This window comes from Apis florea, unplaced genomic scaffold (genome assembly GCF_048593485.1).
Source record: "Apis florea isolate Af1SG1 unplaced genomic scaffold, ASM4859348v1 contig_2291_pilon, whole genome shotgun sequence".
NCBI classification, from domain to species: Eukaryota; Metazoa; Arthropoda; class Insecta; order Hymenoptera; family Apidae; genus Apis; species Apis florea.
Genome location: NW_028256553.1, coordinates 722,380 through 743,607, shown reverse-complemented (window position 1 = coordinate 743,607; position 21,228 = coordinate 722,380). Strand labels below are relative to the sequence as shown.

The 21,228-nt window shown below is 20.5% G+C and overlaps 1 protein-coding gene across 3 annotated transcripts; it reads right to left on the bottom strand.

The window, feature by feature from the left end:
- Window positions 1-461: 461 nt before the first annotated feature.
- On the bottom strand, window positions 462-20,554 carry Crag (DENN domain-containing protein Crag). Of its 3 annotated transcripts, none has more exons than XM_086903277.1 (20): window positions 20,094-20,554; window positions 19,885-20,020; window positions 19,475-19,808; window positions 16,163-16,765; window positions 14,224-14,804; window positions 13,916-14,156; window positions 13,571-13,841; window positions 11,501-11,592; window positions 11,120-11,370; window positions 10,677-10,847; window positions 10,457-10,585; window positions 10,140-10,389; window positions 9,700-9,841; window positions 9,400-9,600; window positions 7,841-8,065; window positions 5,762-6,006; window positions 4,623-4,881; window positions 4,133-4,534; window positions 2,858-3,030; window positions 462-2,087 (listed from the first exon to the last, which is right to left on the bottom strand). In XM_086903277.1, the coding sequence occupies exons 3-20, from the start codon at window positions 19,800-19,802 to the stop codon at window positions 1,951-1,953; spliced, it is 4,701 nt and encodes a 1,566-aa protein (XP_086759403.1). In that variant the 5' UTR covers window positions 19,803-19,808; window positions 19,885-20,020; window positions 20,094-20,554; the 3' UTR covers window positions 462-1,950. The 3 variants fall into 3 exon arrangements, with proteins under 3 accessions (XP_086759403.1, XP_086759404.1, XP_086759405.1); XM_086903278.1 differs by having other exon boundaries at window positions 9,700-9,817; XM_086903279.1 differs by lacking the exons at window positions 19,475-19,808; window positions 19,885-20,020; window positions 20,094-20,554 and adding an exon at window positions 18,204-18,328.
- Window positions 20,555-21,228: the final 674 nt, after the last annotated feature.

Sequence of the window (21,228 nt, the reverse complement as noted above, 5' to 3'; positions counted from 1 at the left end):
ACTAATCTTTCTAAACTAGCACTGATTATCAAATTTTTATTCTATCTTTGGCTTTTTCCCATTATTTATTTTTTTATTTGTATAGTTCTAGAAAATTTATATACTCAAGAGACGTTTCAATATTTAATCAATTTTATTATGTTCTTTATATTCTCTAACTTATTAATGAAAAATCTTAACAGATATTCTTTTTAATTTTTATGTATCATAAATACGTTTCATAATATGGGACAAAATCCCATTAATTCTATTATATGCTTAGTTTATAATAGCCTATAAAAAACAATTTTATCTATATGTAATTTCATATATTAAATAATATAATTTATTTATTGCAAAAACTTCATTCATTTTATCTTTTAAATATACTAATATAAACTAATTTAAATTATATTATTAATATTTTTTTATAATTGAAATATAATAAGGATTAATCCAATATATCACAATGATAAAATTCATTTATGTAAAATACCATGACTGACTTTTATTTATGTTTTACATTTATAATTTAATAACGAACGATACACAGTATTATATTATACAAGATTTATCAAATTGAAAAGTGCAGAGCATTTTTAAATTATGTATACATAATTTAATAGAATTTTTAATAATCAATTTAATATATAACTTAAAGAAGAATTATGCGATGAAATGATATTACAGATATTAGACATATAATGTCATGTTCTATTAAATGGTTCTACATCAAAATATATTTCAGAAAGCAATATTTAGTAAAGCAATATATATTTTGTTATAAATATTTGCAATTAAAAGTGAATATTATTTTAATTACAAGACCAAATATTTAAATATTTTCATGTAATATTTTTTCAAATTGATCAAATGTTTCTTATATTAAAATATTTGATAACACCATATACATAGTAATAGTTAAATAAATTGAAAATATACATCTATAAGAATGTTGAAAACTTTCAAGTATTAAAGCTGTATCTTTAATCTATTGTAGAATAAAACATATTATAGAAGAATTGTAGAATAAAATTATATTTAATAGCTAAGATTCTATAACAAAGATTTAATTTGAAATATCTATTTTTAATCACAAATAATGATGATTATATTGTATTATATTTTAAAAATATTTAATTCGAATATCACGTCTTGTGATTCATTTTACGAATGTTATATTATAATTAGCAAATTAATATCAATGCTAGATGTATCAATGATAAACAGCACTTTTCATTGAGAAAGATAATGATTTAATTGGTCGTGCATTATTGAATTATTCATAAAAGTGTAAAAACATGAATATTGCCTTTTCTAAATAGATAAACAGAATAATAAATTTTGAAAATTTTGTTATTTTTTACTTTTAAATAAAAATTAAGATTAAAATTGATGATTCATATTTTTACATTAAGAATATAGTTTGAAATGTAATAATTTGTATACTGAAAATTATATCCATTCTTTATCATTATATTATATCAACTAAAACAATTGCATTCATAGTTTTTAGATCAAGTCAGATTCTTTGGTACTGAATGATTTTTCTTATCGTTCATACATATAACTATGAATATTCACATTTTAATAACAAAGTATATATGCAACTATATAATATATTCTTTTTCTTTAAATAGAAAATTATTGATAGTAATTGCATATTTCTGATAAAGAAGAATACATTATTCTTTAATCAAATATTTTAATATTTACGATTTTAGCTAAATTTCATTTGTTTATTCTTTAATTATGAAAAAAGTCTAAATTTTTAAAATAATATTAATTATTAATTTTCTTTTGGAAATAATAATCATAAATATTTATCTAAAATGTATAATTTACTATTAATTTTGACATGTTGTGTTTATATCGAAAATCAGGCTTTATAGATAAATCTATAGCATTTCGAACATACTATTCATTTTCACAATATGTTACATCCGTATTATTAATATTTGAGTTTTAATTTTACACGTTTAGTTGCTTAAAGTAATGTCTGCAAAACACTGACATCATTGAGGGCGGAGCATCAATTTTACATAACAATTTTTCTTCTCTTTCCGTTAATTTTTCTAAAGCTAAAGTGTATTCTCTGTCAAAAACACCTGAAATAAACAAACAATTATAATAAATAATAAAATAAATATAACATATATATTATAAATAAATAATAAAATAATAAATAATAAAATAAAAAATAAGTATGATTTAATTATAATTATTAATTATTTATAATATAATTATTATTTAATATAAAAAATAAATATGTATGTATTTATTTAAATTTATATATAATAATATTTGTATTATTTTTATTTTTAAAAAGTTATTAATTTTTTTGTATAGATTGAAATGTAATATAATAACAAAATGAATTATATTCATTAAATTCTTGATGTTGGTTAATTCTTTAAAAAAAGAAAACGAAAATGTAAATTTAAAAAATTAACATTCAATATATATATTATAAATATAAATTATAAATATACGTATCATGAACTTTCTCCCGAAATTGAAAAATAAAAATAAAAATAAAAGTTTTTCACTTATTCAGCTTTTCTTTTGTATACACGTTCAATATAACTACTATTATCAGTATACATAGTCATTTTAGATTTTATTTTTCACTGTTTTAAAATTTATTTTATTATCATTAAAAAATCAATATCATTTACGGAGATATGTTTTTGATTTTTAATGTCACATTGAATGTTTTGATATTAATAATAAAACATTTCCATAAATTATATTTGTAATAAAATTTAACTATCTTTTTTATTATATGCGTACGGTAAATTGAAATATAAATAAATATCTAAATAAATAAAAAGAATGAAATAAATCCTATCTTATAATTTAATAAAAATTAGCATACTTTGGTCAATATTTCCTCTTCCCAAAACTGTAAATGCCAGAAACAAAATATCTCGATATATAGAAAATAGCGGTTGATTAGATGATTGATTTTTACTTCTTTCTAAGGCCACTCTTTTTATAGGTTCCGCTAAATCATTTCGTCGAACGTTCGTAATTACTGATTGCATTAATCTAAAATACATAAAAATAATATTTATGCAATTATGAAAATGATTGAATCATTCTATAAAATAAAATAAAATAAAATGATAAATAAAAAATTATAAATGGATATAGAGTAGATTTTTATAAATAAGAATTTTTAAAGATCTTTCATTCGTTAATAATTATTATAAATAATAAACAAATAATTAAAGCATAATAATCATGCAAATGAACGAAAACTATGTTACTTATGTTCTTGATTTAAAAAAGATATTAAAATATTAAAATCGAAATATTTCTACGTTTAAAAAAATTAAAATTTAAAATTATGATGATATTTTATTCTATTAAAGAATAATTAAATATTTCTAAAATTTAAAAAAAATATTTATGAAAAATTTCGATAATTTTTTAGAATCTTCGTATATAAAATTTTTTTATAATAAAATTTCGAAATAATGAAAATGAAATTTAAAAATATTTCTTTATTTATTCTTATTCTTTGATTATTTGATTTTTTAATTTCTTTGATTTTCTTTTTTTTATTTCTTGATTATTAAATTTTTAAAATAAAAGATTTTTATTGATGAAGTTTCATTCATATTTGTATATTATTTGGAAAATATCAGTTGTAAGAATAACTTGAAAAAGAAAATTTCTATTTTAAATTTGTAAAAATATAGAATATTTAGGATTTTTCTTTAGGCATTAAATGATATGCTGATATCTTAGTAATGTTTCTAATCGTATTTATATTACCATTATCAATATTATATCGATTCAAATCGATCAATAATGAAATTATTAATAAATAAATTATTATAAATAAAATACAATAAAATAAAAATCTTTTTTATTACTAATGCTGGATAGCTATATATATATATATTATATATTTTATTAACACTAGGTTTATGGACGTTTCTTATACACTTAGAGAATTTCAATATTTCAACGCTTTTGAAGAAAATAAACTTCAATATATATTTATCTCGATCAATGGATAAAAGTCATTACAAGAGATAAAATAAAAATGCAAACGTGTTTTGTAATTTTCCTTATAAAATTCGAAATGCGTCAAAATGACGCGTCCCGTAAACCTAGTGTTAATATAGAAAGTTTAACTTACGTTTTGTCATCTGCAATATTTAACTTCCATTGGAGATACATAGGTAAGCGATCCATGTGAAGTCTTTCATTATCCCACATAGTTTTGACACCTACAGCATTATAATTCATGTGTTCTTTCTTCTTATCATTACTTAGCCACAGATCAGGAAGATGACTCGTTAAATTAATTCTTTCGAAATACCATATAAGATTCCAATATACTATTGGATGTTCCTCAATAAACTTATGTTTAATAAGACACGCATCACCCTCTTGACTTAAAACACTTTCTAGTTCTTTTCTTAAAACTAGAGGATTTAAGTATGGCACCGTAATAGGTTCTAATAATTCTCTTGGTTTATCTAATAATTCAACCAAAGCTCCCATTAGAGGATCACTTTTCTTTTCATTTTCCTCGCATCTTTATGAGCAAAAAAATAATATAAATAATATACATATGTAATTTATAGAAAAAATTATATTTAAATATCTTTGTAAATTTAACATACCTATAATCTAATATTGTAATAGTAAGTAGAGGTACTGTTGCTTTATCACAGTACTGACAAACTGTATTTAAATTCGAATCTTCTGGCTGCCAACCAGCCATTATTTCTTCATCATAAAGAATAGTGGCGCAATGATGACATCTACTTGCACTAGAGAGTACAAGCTCAATAGCAATCCGATCTTCTAATTCTCTCGATCCTTTTGGATATAAACATTCAGCTAAATCGTATAACGCATACGGATCTAGATTTCCATCTCCTATTTAAATAAGATAGCGAATTGTTTGGAATTCATATGTATATACAAGATAAGAAGGCCGAATTTTATCCTTCAGTTTATTAATAATAATAAAAAATCAAATCATGTTAACAAAAGATATATTCTATTTATGCCGATTTTGATGAAACAGATGCCGATTTTGAGAGAGTGTTAAAGAATTAAAATTCGAATTCGAAAGTTTAATGAAAATAATTAAATAATATTAAATACTAAAATATCATACAAATATAATGTCTTGTGAAAAAATTCATTAATTCTTTTTAATCTTACTATCAATGGATTAAAAAAACTTTTGGAACATTTATGAAGGATTTTGTAAGTTTTGTTTTTATAATTTCAATATTTGCTTATTACAATACAATGAGATTTAGATAAGCAAAAACCCGAATATAGTATAAATATTCGGTAATCTCCATTATTGCTAGAAATTTTATTTGACATTATGAATATCATTGATATATTATTGTGATTCTTGACTTTCTTTCTCTTTCATTCATTATTTTTTTTTCTATGTTCAGCAAAATATAAAAAAAAAAATTATCTTGAGTTATATCAGATTTTAATATCATTTTTTAAATAAATATATAATTTGAAATTTGATTTTTTGACACTTATTCAATATATACTATTCTTTAATACCGCTAATTTCAATTATGTGAAAATTTTAAAAACTTATTACACATACAAAAATTTTATTGTATTTTTTTAATATTTTGTTAATTAAAATAAATTTTTATGAAAATTTGAATACAAATAAAAAAAACATTAGAGGGACATTATTCGGACCTCTTACCCTATAATTTTTTATACTTCTTTCATTTTTTTTGTTATATAAATAGAAAATTTAATTTTTACAAACCAGTTATTTTAAGAGGTTCATTTCTATCTTGTAAAGAACCATCCGTCATAGAATCCAACGATTCATGCGATGCTCCATGTGTTATTTTATATTCGCGTTCCTTTAATTTCACTGGAGTACTTGTTGCAGAAATAGCTTCCTTAATTTCGTCAAATTTTTTAACTACTGTCGTAGCAGCAGATTTTAAACTATTTAAACCACCAAGTATTATTTCATTGGATTTCTTTCCCGTCAAACTAGTAGGACTGAAACAAATAATTTTCATGATAATAATTTGATATAATTAATGTTAATAAATAGAAAATAATCTAAAATTTAAAGAATTAACAATTTTCATCAAAATAAGTGAAAAGAAATTGTTATAAAACCTAAAATAAATTTTTTTTAAAATTTAAAATATTTATGTTATTAAATTATTTATTAAAAATTTAAATTTTTAATATTTTAAAATTTGATAAAATTGAATTTTTGTTTCTATAAAATAAAGAAATAGAAATGGAACAGGCACAAAAAAAGAATTCGGGTTTCTTTTTGAATTTTTTAGTCAAAAATTAAATTTAAAAATATAATCTAGATATCATAAATATATTTAGTAATTGCATAATTATGAATAAAATAAATTCATGTTGTACAAAAGTAATATATAAAAAACCATTCAATTGAAATCTATTGAATTCTATGAAAAGATGATTTTAATATCTTTGAAGCGAATAAAGCTTTAAGGCTTTATGTGATTTATCTACATCAATAAATTATAAAATTGACTATAAAATATTTATTAAAGTTCTTTTTACTTTCTTCAATGAAAATTGAAAATATTTGTATAAACTCCTAAAAATCATTGATTATTTTACTATCTTCAAAATAAAAATATCTTCTTATAAAAATAATGAAATTAATTAATCTTATTGAAAAAAGTATTAAAATTTTATTAATATTATTATTATTAATATCATACTTTTAAAAATAGATTTTGAAAGTTTTTCTTTTACATTTACATTATTTATATATTTTCGTTATTTTTTTATATTATTTTTCGTATATAAAAATTATTTTATAGATATAATAATAAATAATAAAAATAATATAATAAGTATATAAATATTTATATAAATATTTTAATTATAAATTTATATATAAATATTGTGAAATATTTTATGATAATTAGGATAAAAAATGGAAGAAAGCAATTCTAATTGGATCGACTCTATGCTTTGTAAACAGCTTTATTGAAAAGATATAAGTATATTGTGGTATTATCTAGAGAATATCAATGGATAGTTTTTTAAAATATTAATTATAATTTTAATTATTCTAGTTTTGAAAAGTAAAATTTGAATAAAAGAGAATAAAATGAGAATAATATAAACAATCAGATATAATAACTATTTAGAAAAAACATTATTTTACCGATTTTTATGACCTTGAAATTATTGTTAAGGTCATTAAAATGGAAATGGTCTTTTTTCTAAATAATTATCGAATTTGTTTATTACCACAGAGACAACATATCTTCAACATATCTAGTTTGTGATTAAATATTGATTAGTACTATGTTACAAAACCAATATCTATGAATTTTAAAATAATTTTAAAATAAATTTTAAAATGTGCATTTTTTTAACACTCATTTGATACGATGATTCTTTTAATTTATATTAATAATAATTTTTTTTATTTTTACTCATCAAATACAACTAAATAATAGAAAAATAAATAAAAAATGTCTCCTAAAACGAAGTTTAGCCCAGGTGATTACTATTACACAGATTACATTATAAATGTCGAAAATTTAGAGAGACTTAGACTGTGAAAGTCACTTTCAACACCTGTTTTAAAAAAGAATATTTTGCGGCGGATGATGCAGAGACAGTATCGACCTTTGATGTCGTTATTATGTTACGATCGGACGAATTGCAGCTACTGCTTTAGGGGCTTCTAGCGAGAGAATCACCCTGTATGTTGGGCCACAGGCAAAACGGTTGAGAACCGCTGTGTGAAATTAAATATTGAAATTGTGAAGAGTTAATGGATAATTTGTAGGTTTATGTTAGTAAATAATAATAATATCTGCCTTACCCGAAGCTCAGTTTCAAACTCGAACCTAAGCTTGAAAGACTGGAAGTAACGCTGTCCTTTTGAGACCAAAGACTGCTTATTTCTAATCGTTCTCTTTCCTTATCCTGTTCGCCTTGCTGTGCAACAGAATGTGGCATAGTTTCACTTCTTTGTAAATGACCACCTATCGTTACACCAGTTTCATCTACTGTTTGATGAAATGTTGCACTACGAGGCAGAATATTACTGTAATATAAATGACAATTATAATAATGATGTACACGGTGTGACAAGAAAATAATAAGATCGAATTTATCGATATATTTAGATACAATACAATACTACTTTACGAATTTTTTGTATATTCTTAATATTTTAATTTGATTAGAAATAATATTTCATAAAATTAAAATTTAAATTTAAAAAACAATTTCTTTGTTGCATAAATGACATTCAAAAGTATTTTAAATATAAGGAAATTAAATGTAAATAAATTCGAAGAATTTTTAAAATCTTTTGAAAAATTATGTCATTCTTTATCTAAACTTTACATTATTTCTGAGAATTTTTTTTGCAGAAAAAAATAAATAAAAATATCTTGTACATTTTCTTGTTGTTCCGTGTTGTAATAGTATTCTTGTTGTAATAGTTTTTAAAATGTTTAAATTAAATTTCAAGGCATTTTTCTATTATTTAATTAATTTTTAAAATATACAATTATTCTTAAAAATATTTGAATATTGGAATTTATAAAAACAAATTGAAAAAAATGTACTCTGAATTTGCAAGAATATTTGGAATGAATATATTGAAATGAATACAATGAATTATAAACTTTATTTTAAAATAAAACTAAATAATATGTTTTTTTACAAAAATATGATCTAAATTATATAAAGAAACTATTTTTGTAAAAGGAAGTATTGTTGTAAGCATTGATTTTTTATATGAGAATGATAGAAATCTTTTTATTGAAAAGATAAAAATTTTTTGAATATAAAACGATAGAAATATGATAAATATTTACTTTAAAAAATTAAAAGTTTTAAAAAAATGTTTGAATTGAATATTTCAGACGATCATGTGAATGAAGAATGTTCGACTATTGAAAATTTAAAAAAAAAACTGTGTGAATTAAAAATTTATTAAATGAGAAATAGAGCAGAAAAAGAAAATATGTATATACATAGATTGTAGAAAAATATACTTGAAATCATGAAAAGTTAAAAGAGTTAAGATATCATGAAAAATAAAATTATGATCATTATAAGACGAAAATTCGTACAATTAAAATTTAAAAAAAAAAAATAAAAATAAAGTAATTCATTCGTTTTTGCTTGCTATATATGTGTGTTTTTTTTTATATATTTTTAAAATCACGATTTTTAATTTTTATATTCATTATTCTATTAAATAAATAATTTTTTGTTTTATAAGAACTAGTCTCATATTTTTTATAGCCGATATTTCGAAATATTATTTTTAACTTTTTATGTTGAATTCTTAAGAAATCTTATAGTAATTTTAGAAATTACTATAATATGCTCATGCATAATTTATTAATTATTTAAAAAACTTACCTTCGAAATAAAAGTGGTCCTCCTGGTCGTTCTTCGGCATTATTAAAAACAGTTAAAGTACTTGTTGAACAATTTGAATCATTTTCTTCAGAAGGTGAAACAATCGGAGTTTCATCATTAATTAAAGCGCCTAACGGATCATTTTCTGTGACCGGTGTACGAATAGGACTTTTTAATGGCGATTCTAAGTTTCGAATTATTCTGGAAATAAAAAAGAAATACATAAATAGATATAATTTCTTTTTTTAGAAATATATAGCTCAAAAATAAAAATAAAATTATCATAATTTAAATTATTACCTCTGATTTAAATTATCCAATTCTTCTGTTTGTATAACATTTAATGCTGCGGAATCTTTAACAATACTATTTTGTCGTGGAAGTTTCTTTATTTCAAAAGGTCCATATTCTGGCAGATCTGAGACAGAGCTTCCTTTAGTAGCTACCAATATTAATAATAATAATAATAATAATAATAATAATAATAATAATAATAATAATAATAATAATAATAATAATAATGATGATGATGATGATGATGATGATGATGATGATGATGATGATGATGATGATGATGATGATGATGATGATGATGATGATGATGATGATGTTGATGATGATGATGATGATGATGATGACGTTGATAATAATAATAATAATAAAGAAAAAAGAAAAAAAGAAAAAGAAAATGAAAATCTATTTCTAGAAAAAGAATAATTTAAAAAAAAAATAATACTCACAATCGCTATGAGCGGCTTCTGTATCTTGAGAATGAGAACTATCAAGACTAGATCTAGAAAATGCATGTTCCATACTTGTAGTTTTGCCATCAATAGATAACAATTCTGCATTTGAACTTAATCTTCTTCTGGCACTTCTTTTACCAGCTCTTTTAAATAGAGCAGCTCCAACTATGGCATTTCTTAATTTATTCCACATTAACTGACTGGAATTTGTCATATCAGATGGCCATGTTGCTTCAAGTACAGCCTAAGCATAACAAGAAAATATATTTCGATTTTTTATATTTCTAAGATAATATCGCTATTTATTGTACCTTATTGTAAAATCCATAAGTGAGTGCGTTTGGTTGTACTCCACTACGTTTCATGTGAAATAACAATTTTACAGCTAAAACAGGTTGCCCATAGACGCCACATAATTGCATCATAGCTCTATAGCAAACCTAAAATCGATATTTTCTACGGTAAGATTCGTTAACATAATTTAATTGTAAAAAAAATATTTTAATACGTAAGAACGGAAAAAAAATTTACTTCTTCAATAGGATCAAGATGTAATTTCGGCATTTTAACTAATAAATCATAAGCTTGATGTAAGATCGTAGCTGGTTGATTGGAAGTCTGTAGCATAGCCGGTAAATGCAAAAACCAAAGACTATAACAAGTTCCAAGCAGACATCTACCCCATCTATCTGGCATTGCTGCCTAGAAAAACATTTCAAATTATTATATAAAAAAAAAAAAAAATAAAAAAAACTTTTATATTTTTTTAATTATAGAATTGTAATATTAGAGTAAGATTTTATTTAAATAATATTTTCTACTTGATATAATAATTATAATATAATAATATAGATTTCCAAAAAAAAATTCGTTATTGCAATTTACTAAATATATTAATATTATAAATTAATATTGAATGTGCAATTTTATTCAAAATTTAATTGAAAAATATAATTTTTAGAGAATTTATTTACTTGTTTACGTGCCATCCTTTGTGCCACTTTAATTTCATGTTTAGTTCTACGTGCCATAGGACTTCCTGGTACTATTCCAAAGGCACTTAAATCTGGATTTCTTATGTTGAAATTTTTTTGTGGTCTTATTAATTCAGGATTCAATTTAAATGTACGATATATAATCGGTAGCTGATTTGGGACAGATTCAGGAGGAGGTATAAATACTGTTCGTTCGCTATGTTGAGATTCATCCAATTCCAAAAGAGGCACTAAAATATGTATTTTAAATTTAATAGAATTTATTTTTTAATATAGATAATTATCAATTATTAAATTAATTAATTATTTGTGATATTATTTTGTGATTGTATATTTGTAAATTGATAAAAATATTCTCACCGTTTTCGTCCTCAACACGTTCGGTACATTCGTCAAAAAATGCTAAACCTGCCATGTCCATATCAGATACAAAACTTCTTTCTTCTATAAATCTAAAAAAATATAAAAGAATTTGATATGTTATAAAAATATCAATCTTAATGATATGAAGACACGTATAGAAAAATTACAAAATTCTTTTATAATATCATTTAAATAATAATAGAAAAAAAAGAAAATAGAAAAAAAAAAATAAAAATAAAACATATTTTATTAGCGATTTATCTCAGCATACTTATAAACATACCTGATATATTATTACAAAAATAAAAATTTATTAAATTTGTTAAATTAAATCTCATTATAAATAAATCTTGTTGTTGTAATATATGTGTATTCAATATACTATATAATTTATAATTTATAATATAATTATTATATAAATTATGTTATTGATTGTCTGCACATAAATATTTTTCAAGATTAATTTTTTGTATTTTTTGTGAATGCTTATAAAAAAACACATTTTGTAGAATTAATAATTTTTGTCTTTAGCCATAAAAAATCTAGTCTAATCATAAAATTTTTAATGACTTATTTTAAATTTTAAATTAATTAATTAATGTCCAAATATTGTATTTCATCATATTGACCATTCGTAAATTATGATTGACTCGATGAATAGTTAATCGTTATAATTGAAAAAAGTTAAAAAAAAAAACTATAGAAATAATAAACAAAAAGATACAATACATTTTTAAGATATATAAAAACAAAAATTATATTTAGAATCAAATAAAAAAAATAATAAGAAAATTTAAAATGATGATAATGATGAAAAAAACATTTTATGTAAAATAGACCATAAAAAACGAGAATATTGCTATAGATGTAAGGAAATATTTAAATAAGAAAATTTATGTAAAAAAAATTGAAAATATTTTACGATAAAATAAATAGCATAAAAGAATAGTAAAAAAATTCTATTACTAAAAACAAAGAGATTTTCCAATTTTTTGAAAAACAATTGTCTTACATAATTAAATAATAAAAAAATGATCTATTTTTCTTTAAATATTAATTTGTCGTAGCAAATATAAAATATATGATATTTTTACGATCCATTGCGGTAAATATAAAATTATTGTATTTTTATATAAATTTTTATATATAAATAATTACAAATAAAAATAAATAAAAAAATAATTATAATAATTTCATCAAAATAGAATTGTTATGTTTTATCTCAATTATCTCATGAGAGTCGCGATTTAAACTAAAAAACATTATATTAGAATTTACAAGATAAACAAAATGGACAATTTTCAATATTATTCACTGTATATATGTTAAGAATCTTTAAAAGTTTTTGTATAAAAATAGACACTTTATATAATATATAATATATAAAATGCAATAAATAAAGTGTTAATAATTTTTACCAGATCTCTCCATCAGAACAATATTGTATAATCTATATTTGTAAAAACATGTTATATAATAAATTTGTTTTTAATTTTATTATACATTGAACATTAATTATATAACTTGTTACTAAAACTTAAGCTGCTTCTATATATAAAACAAAATGTAACAATGTGAAATAATGATTGCTTTTCATTAAGCTAAGATAAAAAGTTAAGATTTTTAGCTAAGATTATCCAAATATTCAAATAGTCAAAATAATCATTACAATCTAAATTCCATCTCGAAAATCAATATAAATGAATATATAACTTCAGAATTGTTATTATTCAACTTAGAACTCTAGAAACTATTAGAACTTGATCTATTAGAACTATAATCTGAATATCCAAGTGCTCAAGAAATATAATTGTATTTACATATCCAGATAATAAGAGTTCTGTCAAAATTAATTAATGTATTTGAATTATATTTATGTATATTCAGATATTTAGATAAAATAATTATTAAAATTCGAATTGATTCAAGCAGCAATAAGAATACTATAAAGAATCGATATTCAAATATAATACTAACTAATAAATATAATACAAACTAATAAATATAATAAATAGTTTGTTAAATTAAATGCTATGAATTATATAAGAGAAATTAATAAGAACAAACCTTATAAACATTTGCGTTTTTACTAACATACTATAAAATTTTGCATGAGCTTTGTCTCGACTTCTGAGAAACGCTAATATGTTGAATAAACTAGTTGGATCTGTAGAACCAACTGTTGGTGCTTTTGTAATTGGTAATAAAAAAGCGCGGTAACCTTTGAGTATAGTAGCAGTAAATCTTAAAAAAGCGTCTTGTATTTCAAGCTCTAAAGCTTGTTCTTTTCGTTTTTGTTGAAATTCTTTGTCCACACTGAATTCTTCATCCTCTGTATCTAAAAATTAAATTAATTAAAATACTGTAAAAAATAAACAAATATAAAAATAATAAAGTACAATAATAAAGTACCTTTCATGGATGAATAACTTTTGCCCAAAGAAATCAATTTTGAATAAAGATGTTCTAACCAATTTCTAAGTTGTCTAGCTGCTTTTTTCGGTAATAATTTCACATTTAAATATTTTTTGTCATCACAAATCGCTATATTATTTGTGTCTAAATTTACACAATTAACATCGGAAGGAGGATCATATAAATCGAAAAATCTAGAATCCACACCAATTAAAAATGGCAATGGAGCATGTAGAACCTACAATTGCAAATATATTATTACCTTTGTCGGTTTAAAATTAAACCGATAAAATAAAATACGTTACTTCGGCCAATCCAAGAGGACACAAAGGTATGTAAGGACATTGCCACTTAAATGGAAATAGTATCATAGCGATTGCTTCGCTCACCGATGTAAGTACATCAGGACGTAATGAATGTACAAGTATTTTCTGTTCAGTAAGGATTAATAATAATATAAGTAAACAATTATCAGGCCCTAAATTGATGAGTAACTGTCGAAAACTGGCACCCGATCTAGGTAGTGCCAAATCTTCTGGTTGTGTCAAAATCAATCTGTTCTTAGTACTTAACTGCACAAGAATTCTGGGTCTCTGCGGACTTGGAAATGGTATATCATACAAAAAATATGCTATATATTTTTCAATAGGAACTGATTGAGGTTTGTTATTACACATGCTATGTAAAAAAACTAAAAATTTTTCAAAAGTATCAAAAAATGGCCAATGTGATAAGATGCATATAGATTTACTAATATTCAAAGATTGTGTTGCAGGATTTGTATATTGCAACTTTTCTAATTGCGATTCTGTAAGCTTTTTGAATATTCCAGATTGTTTATATGTTTTCATTTTTACTTGTTGGTAATCAATATCTGCATGTTCAACTGAAACAAAAAAATAAGAAGAATTTTATATTTTTGGCAAAAATTGTTATTTTTTTTAAGAATTAAATTTTTTGCTATCTTATCATTTCGATGTCAAAACTCGATCGACTATTAAGTTTCTCTATGAACAAACCAAATCCTATAAATTTTTTCATTTTTGCAATTTTCATTTAATCTTTCAATTCCCATACTGGTATAATTATGTTCTCTTTCGTAAAAATGTTTTAAGGAAATGATTCATAAGAAATTAAGAATTACAAATTTTAAACATAGAATTTTGACAATATTCATAAACGAAAATATATATATATATATATATAAAACTTATTGATATTACGAATCAATTACGAATTTATCCTAGATATATCATTTGAATAAATAATTTTTATAATATTTTGGATTTAACCAAGAAATTAAAAATTCAATATTTGGTAAATTCTATCGGAATTATAAAATTAAATAAGAAAAAATATACTAGAAATAATAAAAAATGAAAAAAATAAAGAAGAAGAAAATGATGATTCACTGTTAGATTTCAATCATCTAGATGTCTATTTAACATAATGAAGAAATATTAATAATATATAGGATGAAGAAATAGCGAATTATAATTGTAATGAATTATTATTACGTAGATATAATATATAATGTATAAATATAGACGATATAATATTATTATTATATAAGACGAAATCAATCTAGATAAATTGCAATTATATATTTAGTTAGAAAAACTTTCTGTTTTTGTAATTATACAGAAATTATGAATCGTAATAATTTTAATAAATTTTACGTATTTAGCATTGATGCAAATATCGTAAGTGATCGGTTTGATACAAACAAGTAACAAAAAATATGGAATTTTATATTAATTGTTGAAGTAATTATACATAATATGTATATCGTTATTTTTGGAATAAAAATATAATTTTGATATATGAATAGTCATTTTTCAAATAAATAAAATCATCTCAATTTTCTTTTTAAAATTTTTTAGTTCTAACTCTAATTCTAACTCTAATTTTATTCTTGTGAATTAGAAATCATATAATTTTTGTATCTTTAATTTCTATTTCCGAAATTTCAAGATCAAATCAAATTTTTGAGAATGATTTTTAAAATTTGAATTAGCTCAGCTAAAAAAAAAGAATATACATCTAATATTTTTGCTTATTCTTCAAATTTAACTAAAGTTTTGTTAAATTGGAATCAAAAACTTTTTGCAATTATGGATGAAATATCTCGTTTTTTATTAGGCGTTTAGGTTTTTTATTCGAAAATTTATAATAAGTGATATTATAATATTATAATAACATGATATTAAAGTATGTATTTATAGTAATATATATAATACTTACCAGAATTCTTTATATTTTCCATAAATACATCAGCTGGTTGTTGATTTTCTTTAAAATTTGGAATATCCATTTCTAATTCAAGTTCCTCATAAAATGTTAATGCTGATCCATATATTTTTTGAGCTGCATCAGCAACCGTCAAAACAAATGTAGAAAATACTGGTTTAGGTTTACATGCTACTTTGGGCCAGCACTCTATTGTTGCTCCCATTGGTAAACAAAACATTGCAACAGAATTTGGGAAGATGAAGCTGCTATAATCAACTATTGGATATTTATATAATATTGCAGGTTTAAATGATATCAAATTTGCCCGATTCATAGATTTCTTGTAACACAAAAACACATCACTACCCAGCATGCCTTTGTTTAAATTTTTATTGATGACACAGAATGCATGTGGGGGAGTTTCTCCTTTATTTGTTAATATCACACAAATATCAGTCACAACTAATGAATTGCATGGCATTTTACGACTTGCACGTCTATATGTCACAAATATTCTTGATGTTGAATTATTTACATTAGCTAAATATCCTTTCGGAGTTTCTAATATCATCTCTGCATCTTGCATTATACGTTCTTTACCATCATATATTACACCTGTAATATGTATTTCTTAATATTTTACAATGATATTAATTCAATTATATTAATAATTGTTAATTAATTCTATATAATTACAAAATTTTCAATGTATATTAATTTAAACTGTATCACTAAAATAATGTAGCTAAAATTAAAAAAAAATTTATCCTATTAAATTATAATTTTTATTTTTAATTACAATATTTATTGCAAAATTATAATTTCTTTATATATATTAAATATTACTAATGATATAATTGAAAAATTTAAATTAAAAAATTGATAAACTTAATATTTCCTTATTTTTTAAATTAAAACACAATTAAAGACATCTATTATAAATTAATTTATATTAATTAATATTAATAATTCTTATTAATAATTTATGATATATTATTTAAAATACTTATTTTATTAAATATATTGATAAACCTAATTTCTATGCTATATACTACACTAAAATTATATAAAGCGATTATAAAAAGCAAGAACATGCAATATTTTTTTAAATAAAATTTGAAATATTATAATTTCATAAAAATAATGATTTGTATACCTAGCTCTAGTAGTTATATCAACAAGTATAATAAGCAATATTTTGATGTATTTTTATAATTTTATTAATAATATTTTACACATATAAATTACACACTATTTTATTAATTATTTAAATATATAACTTTTATAATATATTATAAAAGTTGTTTTATATACAAAAAGTCAAATCATCTTATAAGTGTGTAAAAATTTTAAATACCAATTAATTATTTCATATATATATATATATATATAAACTAATTATTATATTTAATTATAATTTAATTATTATAGCAATTATTACTTGTAATTAATATATTAATTATTACTTATAATTGAAAAATTAATTCAAATAATTATAAGTTGATACTATAAAATTAATACAAAACAAAAAACCTAAAATAAAATTGAAATATTAATATTACATTATTTATTCTAATTTATCAATTAAGAAATTTTTAGATTTTAAGGAAAAGTAGCATTTGAAAAATTAATATAATAGCTTTATAAAATATTTTCAAAATATTCTACAATAACAAAAAATAAAAAAGATATTAAAAAAAAAAAAAAAAACTTTTTCAACATTGTCAAAAATACTTATATGAATATCTAAAATTATAAAAATTAGAAAAAAAATGTATAATTTTTATGTGTAATATATAATTAAGACAATTATAAAGAGAATATAATGAAGCATAAATAGATATATTGATATATTGAGTAATATCCATTGCAAATAAGATACATTGATATTTTTTATTTGAATATTAATATAAAACATATATAAAACATATTTACAAATCCAACATCTTTTTCTTCTAATTACATTAATTTATATTTTTTGTTAAAGGTCAATCTAATAAAAATATTAAAATGACCTATTTTTAATGAATTATCATGTTTCTCCATTACTTACAATAAATGTATATATCTTCTAGGATTTCAAACTTATTTGTTATTTAATCACAATTTATATGTCCTTGGTTTCAACTTGAGTAAAATAAATTTTTTGCCTTGTAAAATTTTCCAAAAAGAACCTAAAGATCCAAACTGGAAGGTGGAAGAACTATGATACCTGACTTAATGATTATATCTAAATATTTTCTATATATTTTAAAAATTTCATAAAACTTCATAAAAAATTTTTTGAATTTAATTTTAATAGTTATATTTTCAAAATTTATCAAATTTTATAAAAAAAATTTTATATTTTTTGTAACTTTAATGAAAAACTTTAAACATATATTATTGCTTGTATCATACTTTAAATTTTTACATAAAATAACATTATATTTATTTAATTAACAATAATCTTGATCATTATATTAAATGATCAATATTTTAAAAGCAAAAAAATAATAAATGGTTTATCTTGAAATATTTTACTGTATTGCAATAATTTTAATTTTTCATTTATTCTATATGAAAATTTGTAATGAGATTTAATAATTCATCTCATATTATACATAAATATTGCACATTCTTTTTTAAAGATTTTATATTAATTTTACAATATTTATTAAACTAATATAATTAAATATTATACAATAAATTTTTTAAATATTATTTGTATTTTTTTAGACTATAATATATTTTAAATATGAAGATTACAAAATATTTCTCTATTATATATTGTATGCTTATATTCCATAAAACTTGTGACAATATAGTATAATATAAACAAAGTATAAAATAATTATATAAAATAATATAAAACAATAAATAATTTATAAAACAAAAACTAATAATAAAAATTTAATATATTATCTTTTATTATGTTTTTATTAAATAACATGAAAGAATTAAATTTTTATTTATATATAAAATATATAAAATATAAATGTGATATTGATTAGTTATGATCATTCTAATAACATGTAACTATAATCTTTTTATGCAAGTTTATATATAAATAACGATTTTTTATTATATTCAATATAAAATCAAAATATTCTATCATTTAAATTATCAATATTTTTTAAGTATTAAAATATAAGATTAATAAAAATATTTTTGAATTTATTAAATTTTTTTTTAAGTTTATTATAAATGTTTTATTTTTATTATTTTTTATTTATTGTTAAAATTATAACTATTATATATAATGTAAAATATATATAAATTATAAAGTGTAAATATTAAATTATGTATATATAAAGTATTAATATTTTCAAAATTTTATCTTACCTATATCAACTAATGGTGGTTTATCACGCCCTCGACGATAACATAAATAACATTCATTTGTTCTTAGACTTCCATGGTTTAAATCAGCAGGTAAGCCTGAAACAGTATGTTCTAACAAAACATATCCTTCTGGACATTTTTCACCCAATGCAGGAAATATGATAGCAAGATCAGTAATAGGAGGTTTCATATTAATATCTTTTACATGTGTTCCTTCTTGATACCAATCTTCTAATTGGTCATTATTTTCATTATCACTATTAAAATCATTGTCTTGACCAGGTAAACCAGCAATAACAAAATAATCTGCTACCCTCCTTTCATCCATGATTATCTGAGTATTAAAATTTAAAAATACAATATATAATATAATTTAAGATATAATTTTATTATAGAATAAATTTACCAACTTTAAACAACAAAGCAACTTTTCACATGACATTGAAAAAATCTTTTCCTATCTTTCCTTATGTATTTTAAAATTATTTTCTTTGATAATCATTAAAAATATCATTCTGATAATAATCATTATTTTCCAAAAACATCCTATAAATTTGTAGAATTAATTATTAATGTATTATTAACATTCATATTAAAAAAATATTTCTTTCTAAATTACCTTTTGGATAATATATAAATTCTAATCATTCAGTTTTTTAAATTAAATCTTTGTTTCAAACTTTCCAAGGTTATCACTTAATACAAACATAAAATTTAAATTTTGAAGAAAATATGGATATATTTGTTCATATATTTACAATGTTCACAATTATTCTTCTAAAAACGTATTCTCTAGAAATGTAGAATTACACACATGCTGATTTAAATTACATGAGTTTTCTTATAAATGCAGAAAGTTATGAAATAAATGATCATGTTTTTTTAAAGTCAATAAAAAAATTCAGAAATAAATAATAAGTCATAAAAATTAAAACAGTACTTCTAATATTTATAGGTTTTCACAAATATTTTACATAATAACTACAACAAAACTTTTTCCACAAGTCGTTTTGAAAGTTAAATATTTCTAGGTTATGTGTCATACCAACTATCTTATACGCGTTTACTCTAATCACGAGTGACGTTATTGAAATGTGACGCAAATTTTCTATTGAAAACTAAAATTTTCTTATAATTTTCTTCTCTTTAAATAAATATAACAAATGATTCAATAGAAAATTAGAAAAGAGAAGATATGTGTAGATATAAGATTCGCTTATTAATATTATATGTATCAATTTTTTAAATTATGAAATATTTCTAAATACACAATCAATGTGATCTATTATTATTTTTTTAAATAATATATATTTATTATATATATATATATATATATTTTATATTTATATATAACTCTTAAAACTTTAAATATATTATATTAAATTACACTTAAAAATATATAAGAATATATATATTATTAAAAGAAAGAATATAATAAATATTAATATGTATAATATAAAATAAAACATATACATATATATTATACAAAATATCTAAATAAGATTTTTCTTATTTAGGTTTAGATAGTTTATTAGATAGTTTATTAAATTTTTTTATTCCTATTAATAAAATTTTTATAATTATTATTTATAAATATTACACATTAAGAATATTTTTTGTAAAAATATAAATAATGCAAAATATTATTATAGTCAATTTATTAATATATTATTTATTAATTAATATAATTTAATATTTATAAATATTATTACATAAAAATCATATTTATATAAAAAATTAGTGTATTGTTTTTA

Bases quoted from the DNA above. Each gene is read 5' to 3' on its own strand.
- Crag (XM_086903277.1), bottom strand. From the start codon at position 19,802: ATGGATGAAAGGAGGGTAGCAGATTATTTTGTTATTGCTGGTTTACCT. The intron at 14,157-14,223 runs GTAACGTATTTT...TTGCAATTGTAG, and splicing joins GTCCTCTTGGATTGGCCGAA to GTTCTACATGCTCCATTGCC. The intron at 13,842-13,915 runs GTACTTTATTAT...TTTAATTTTTAG, and splicing joins AAGTTATTCATCCATGAAAG to ATACAGAGGATGAAGAATTC.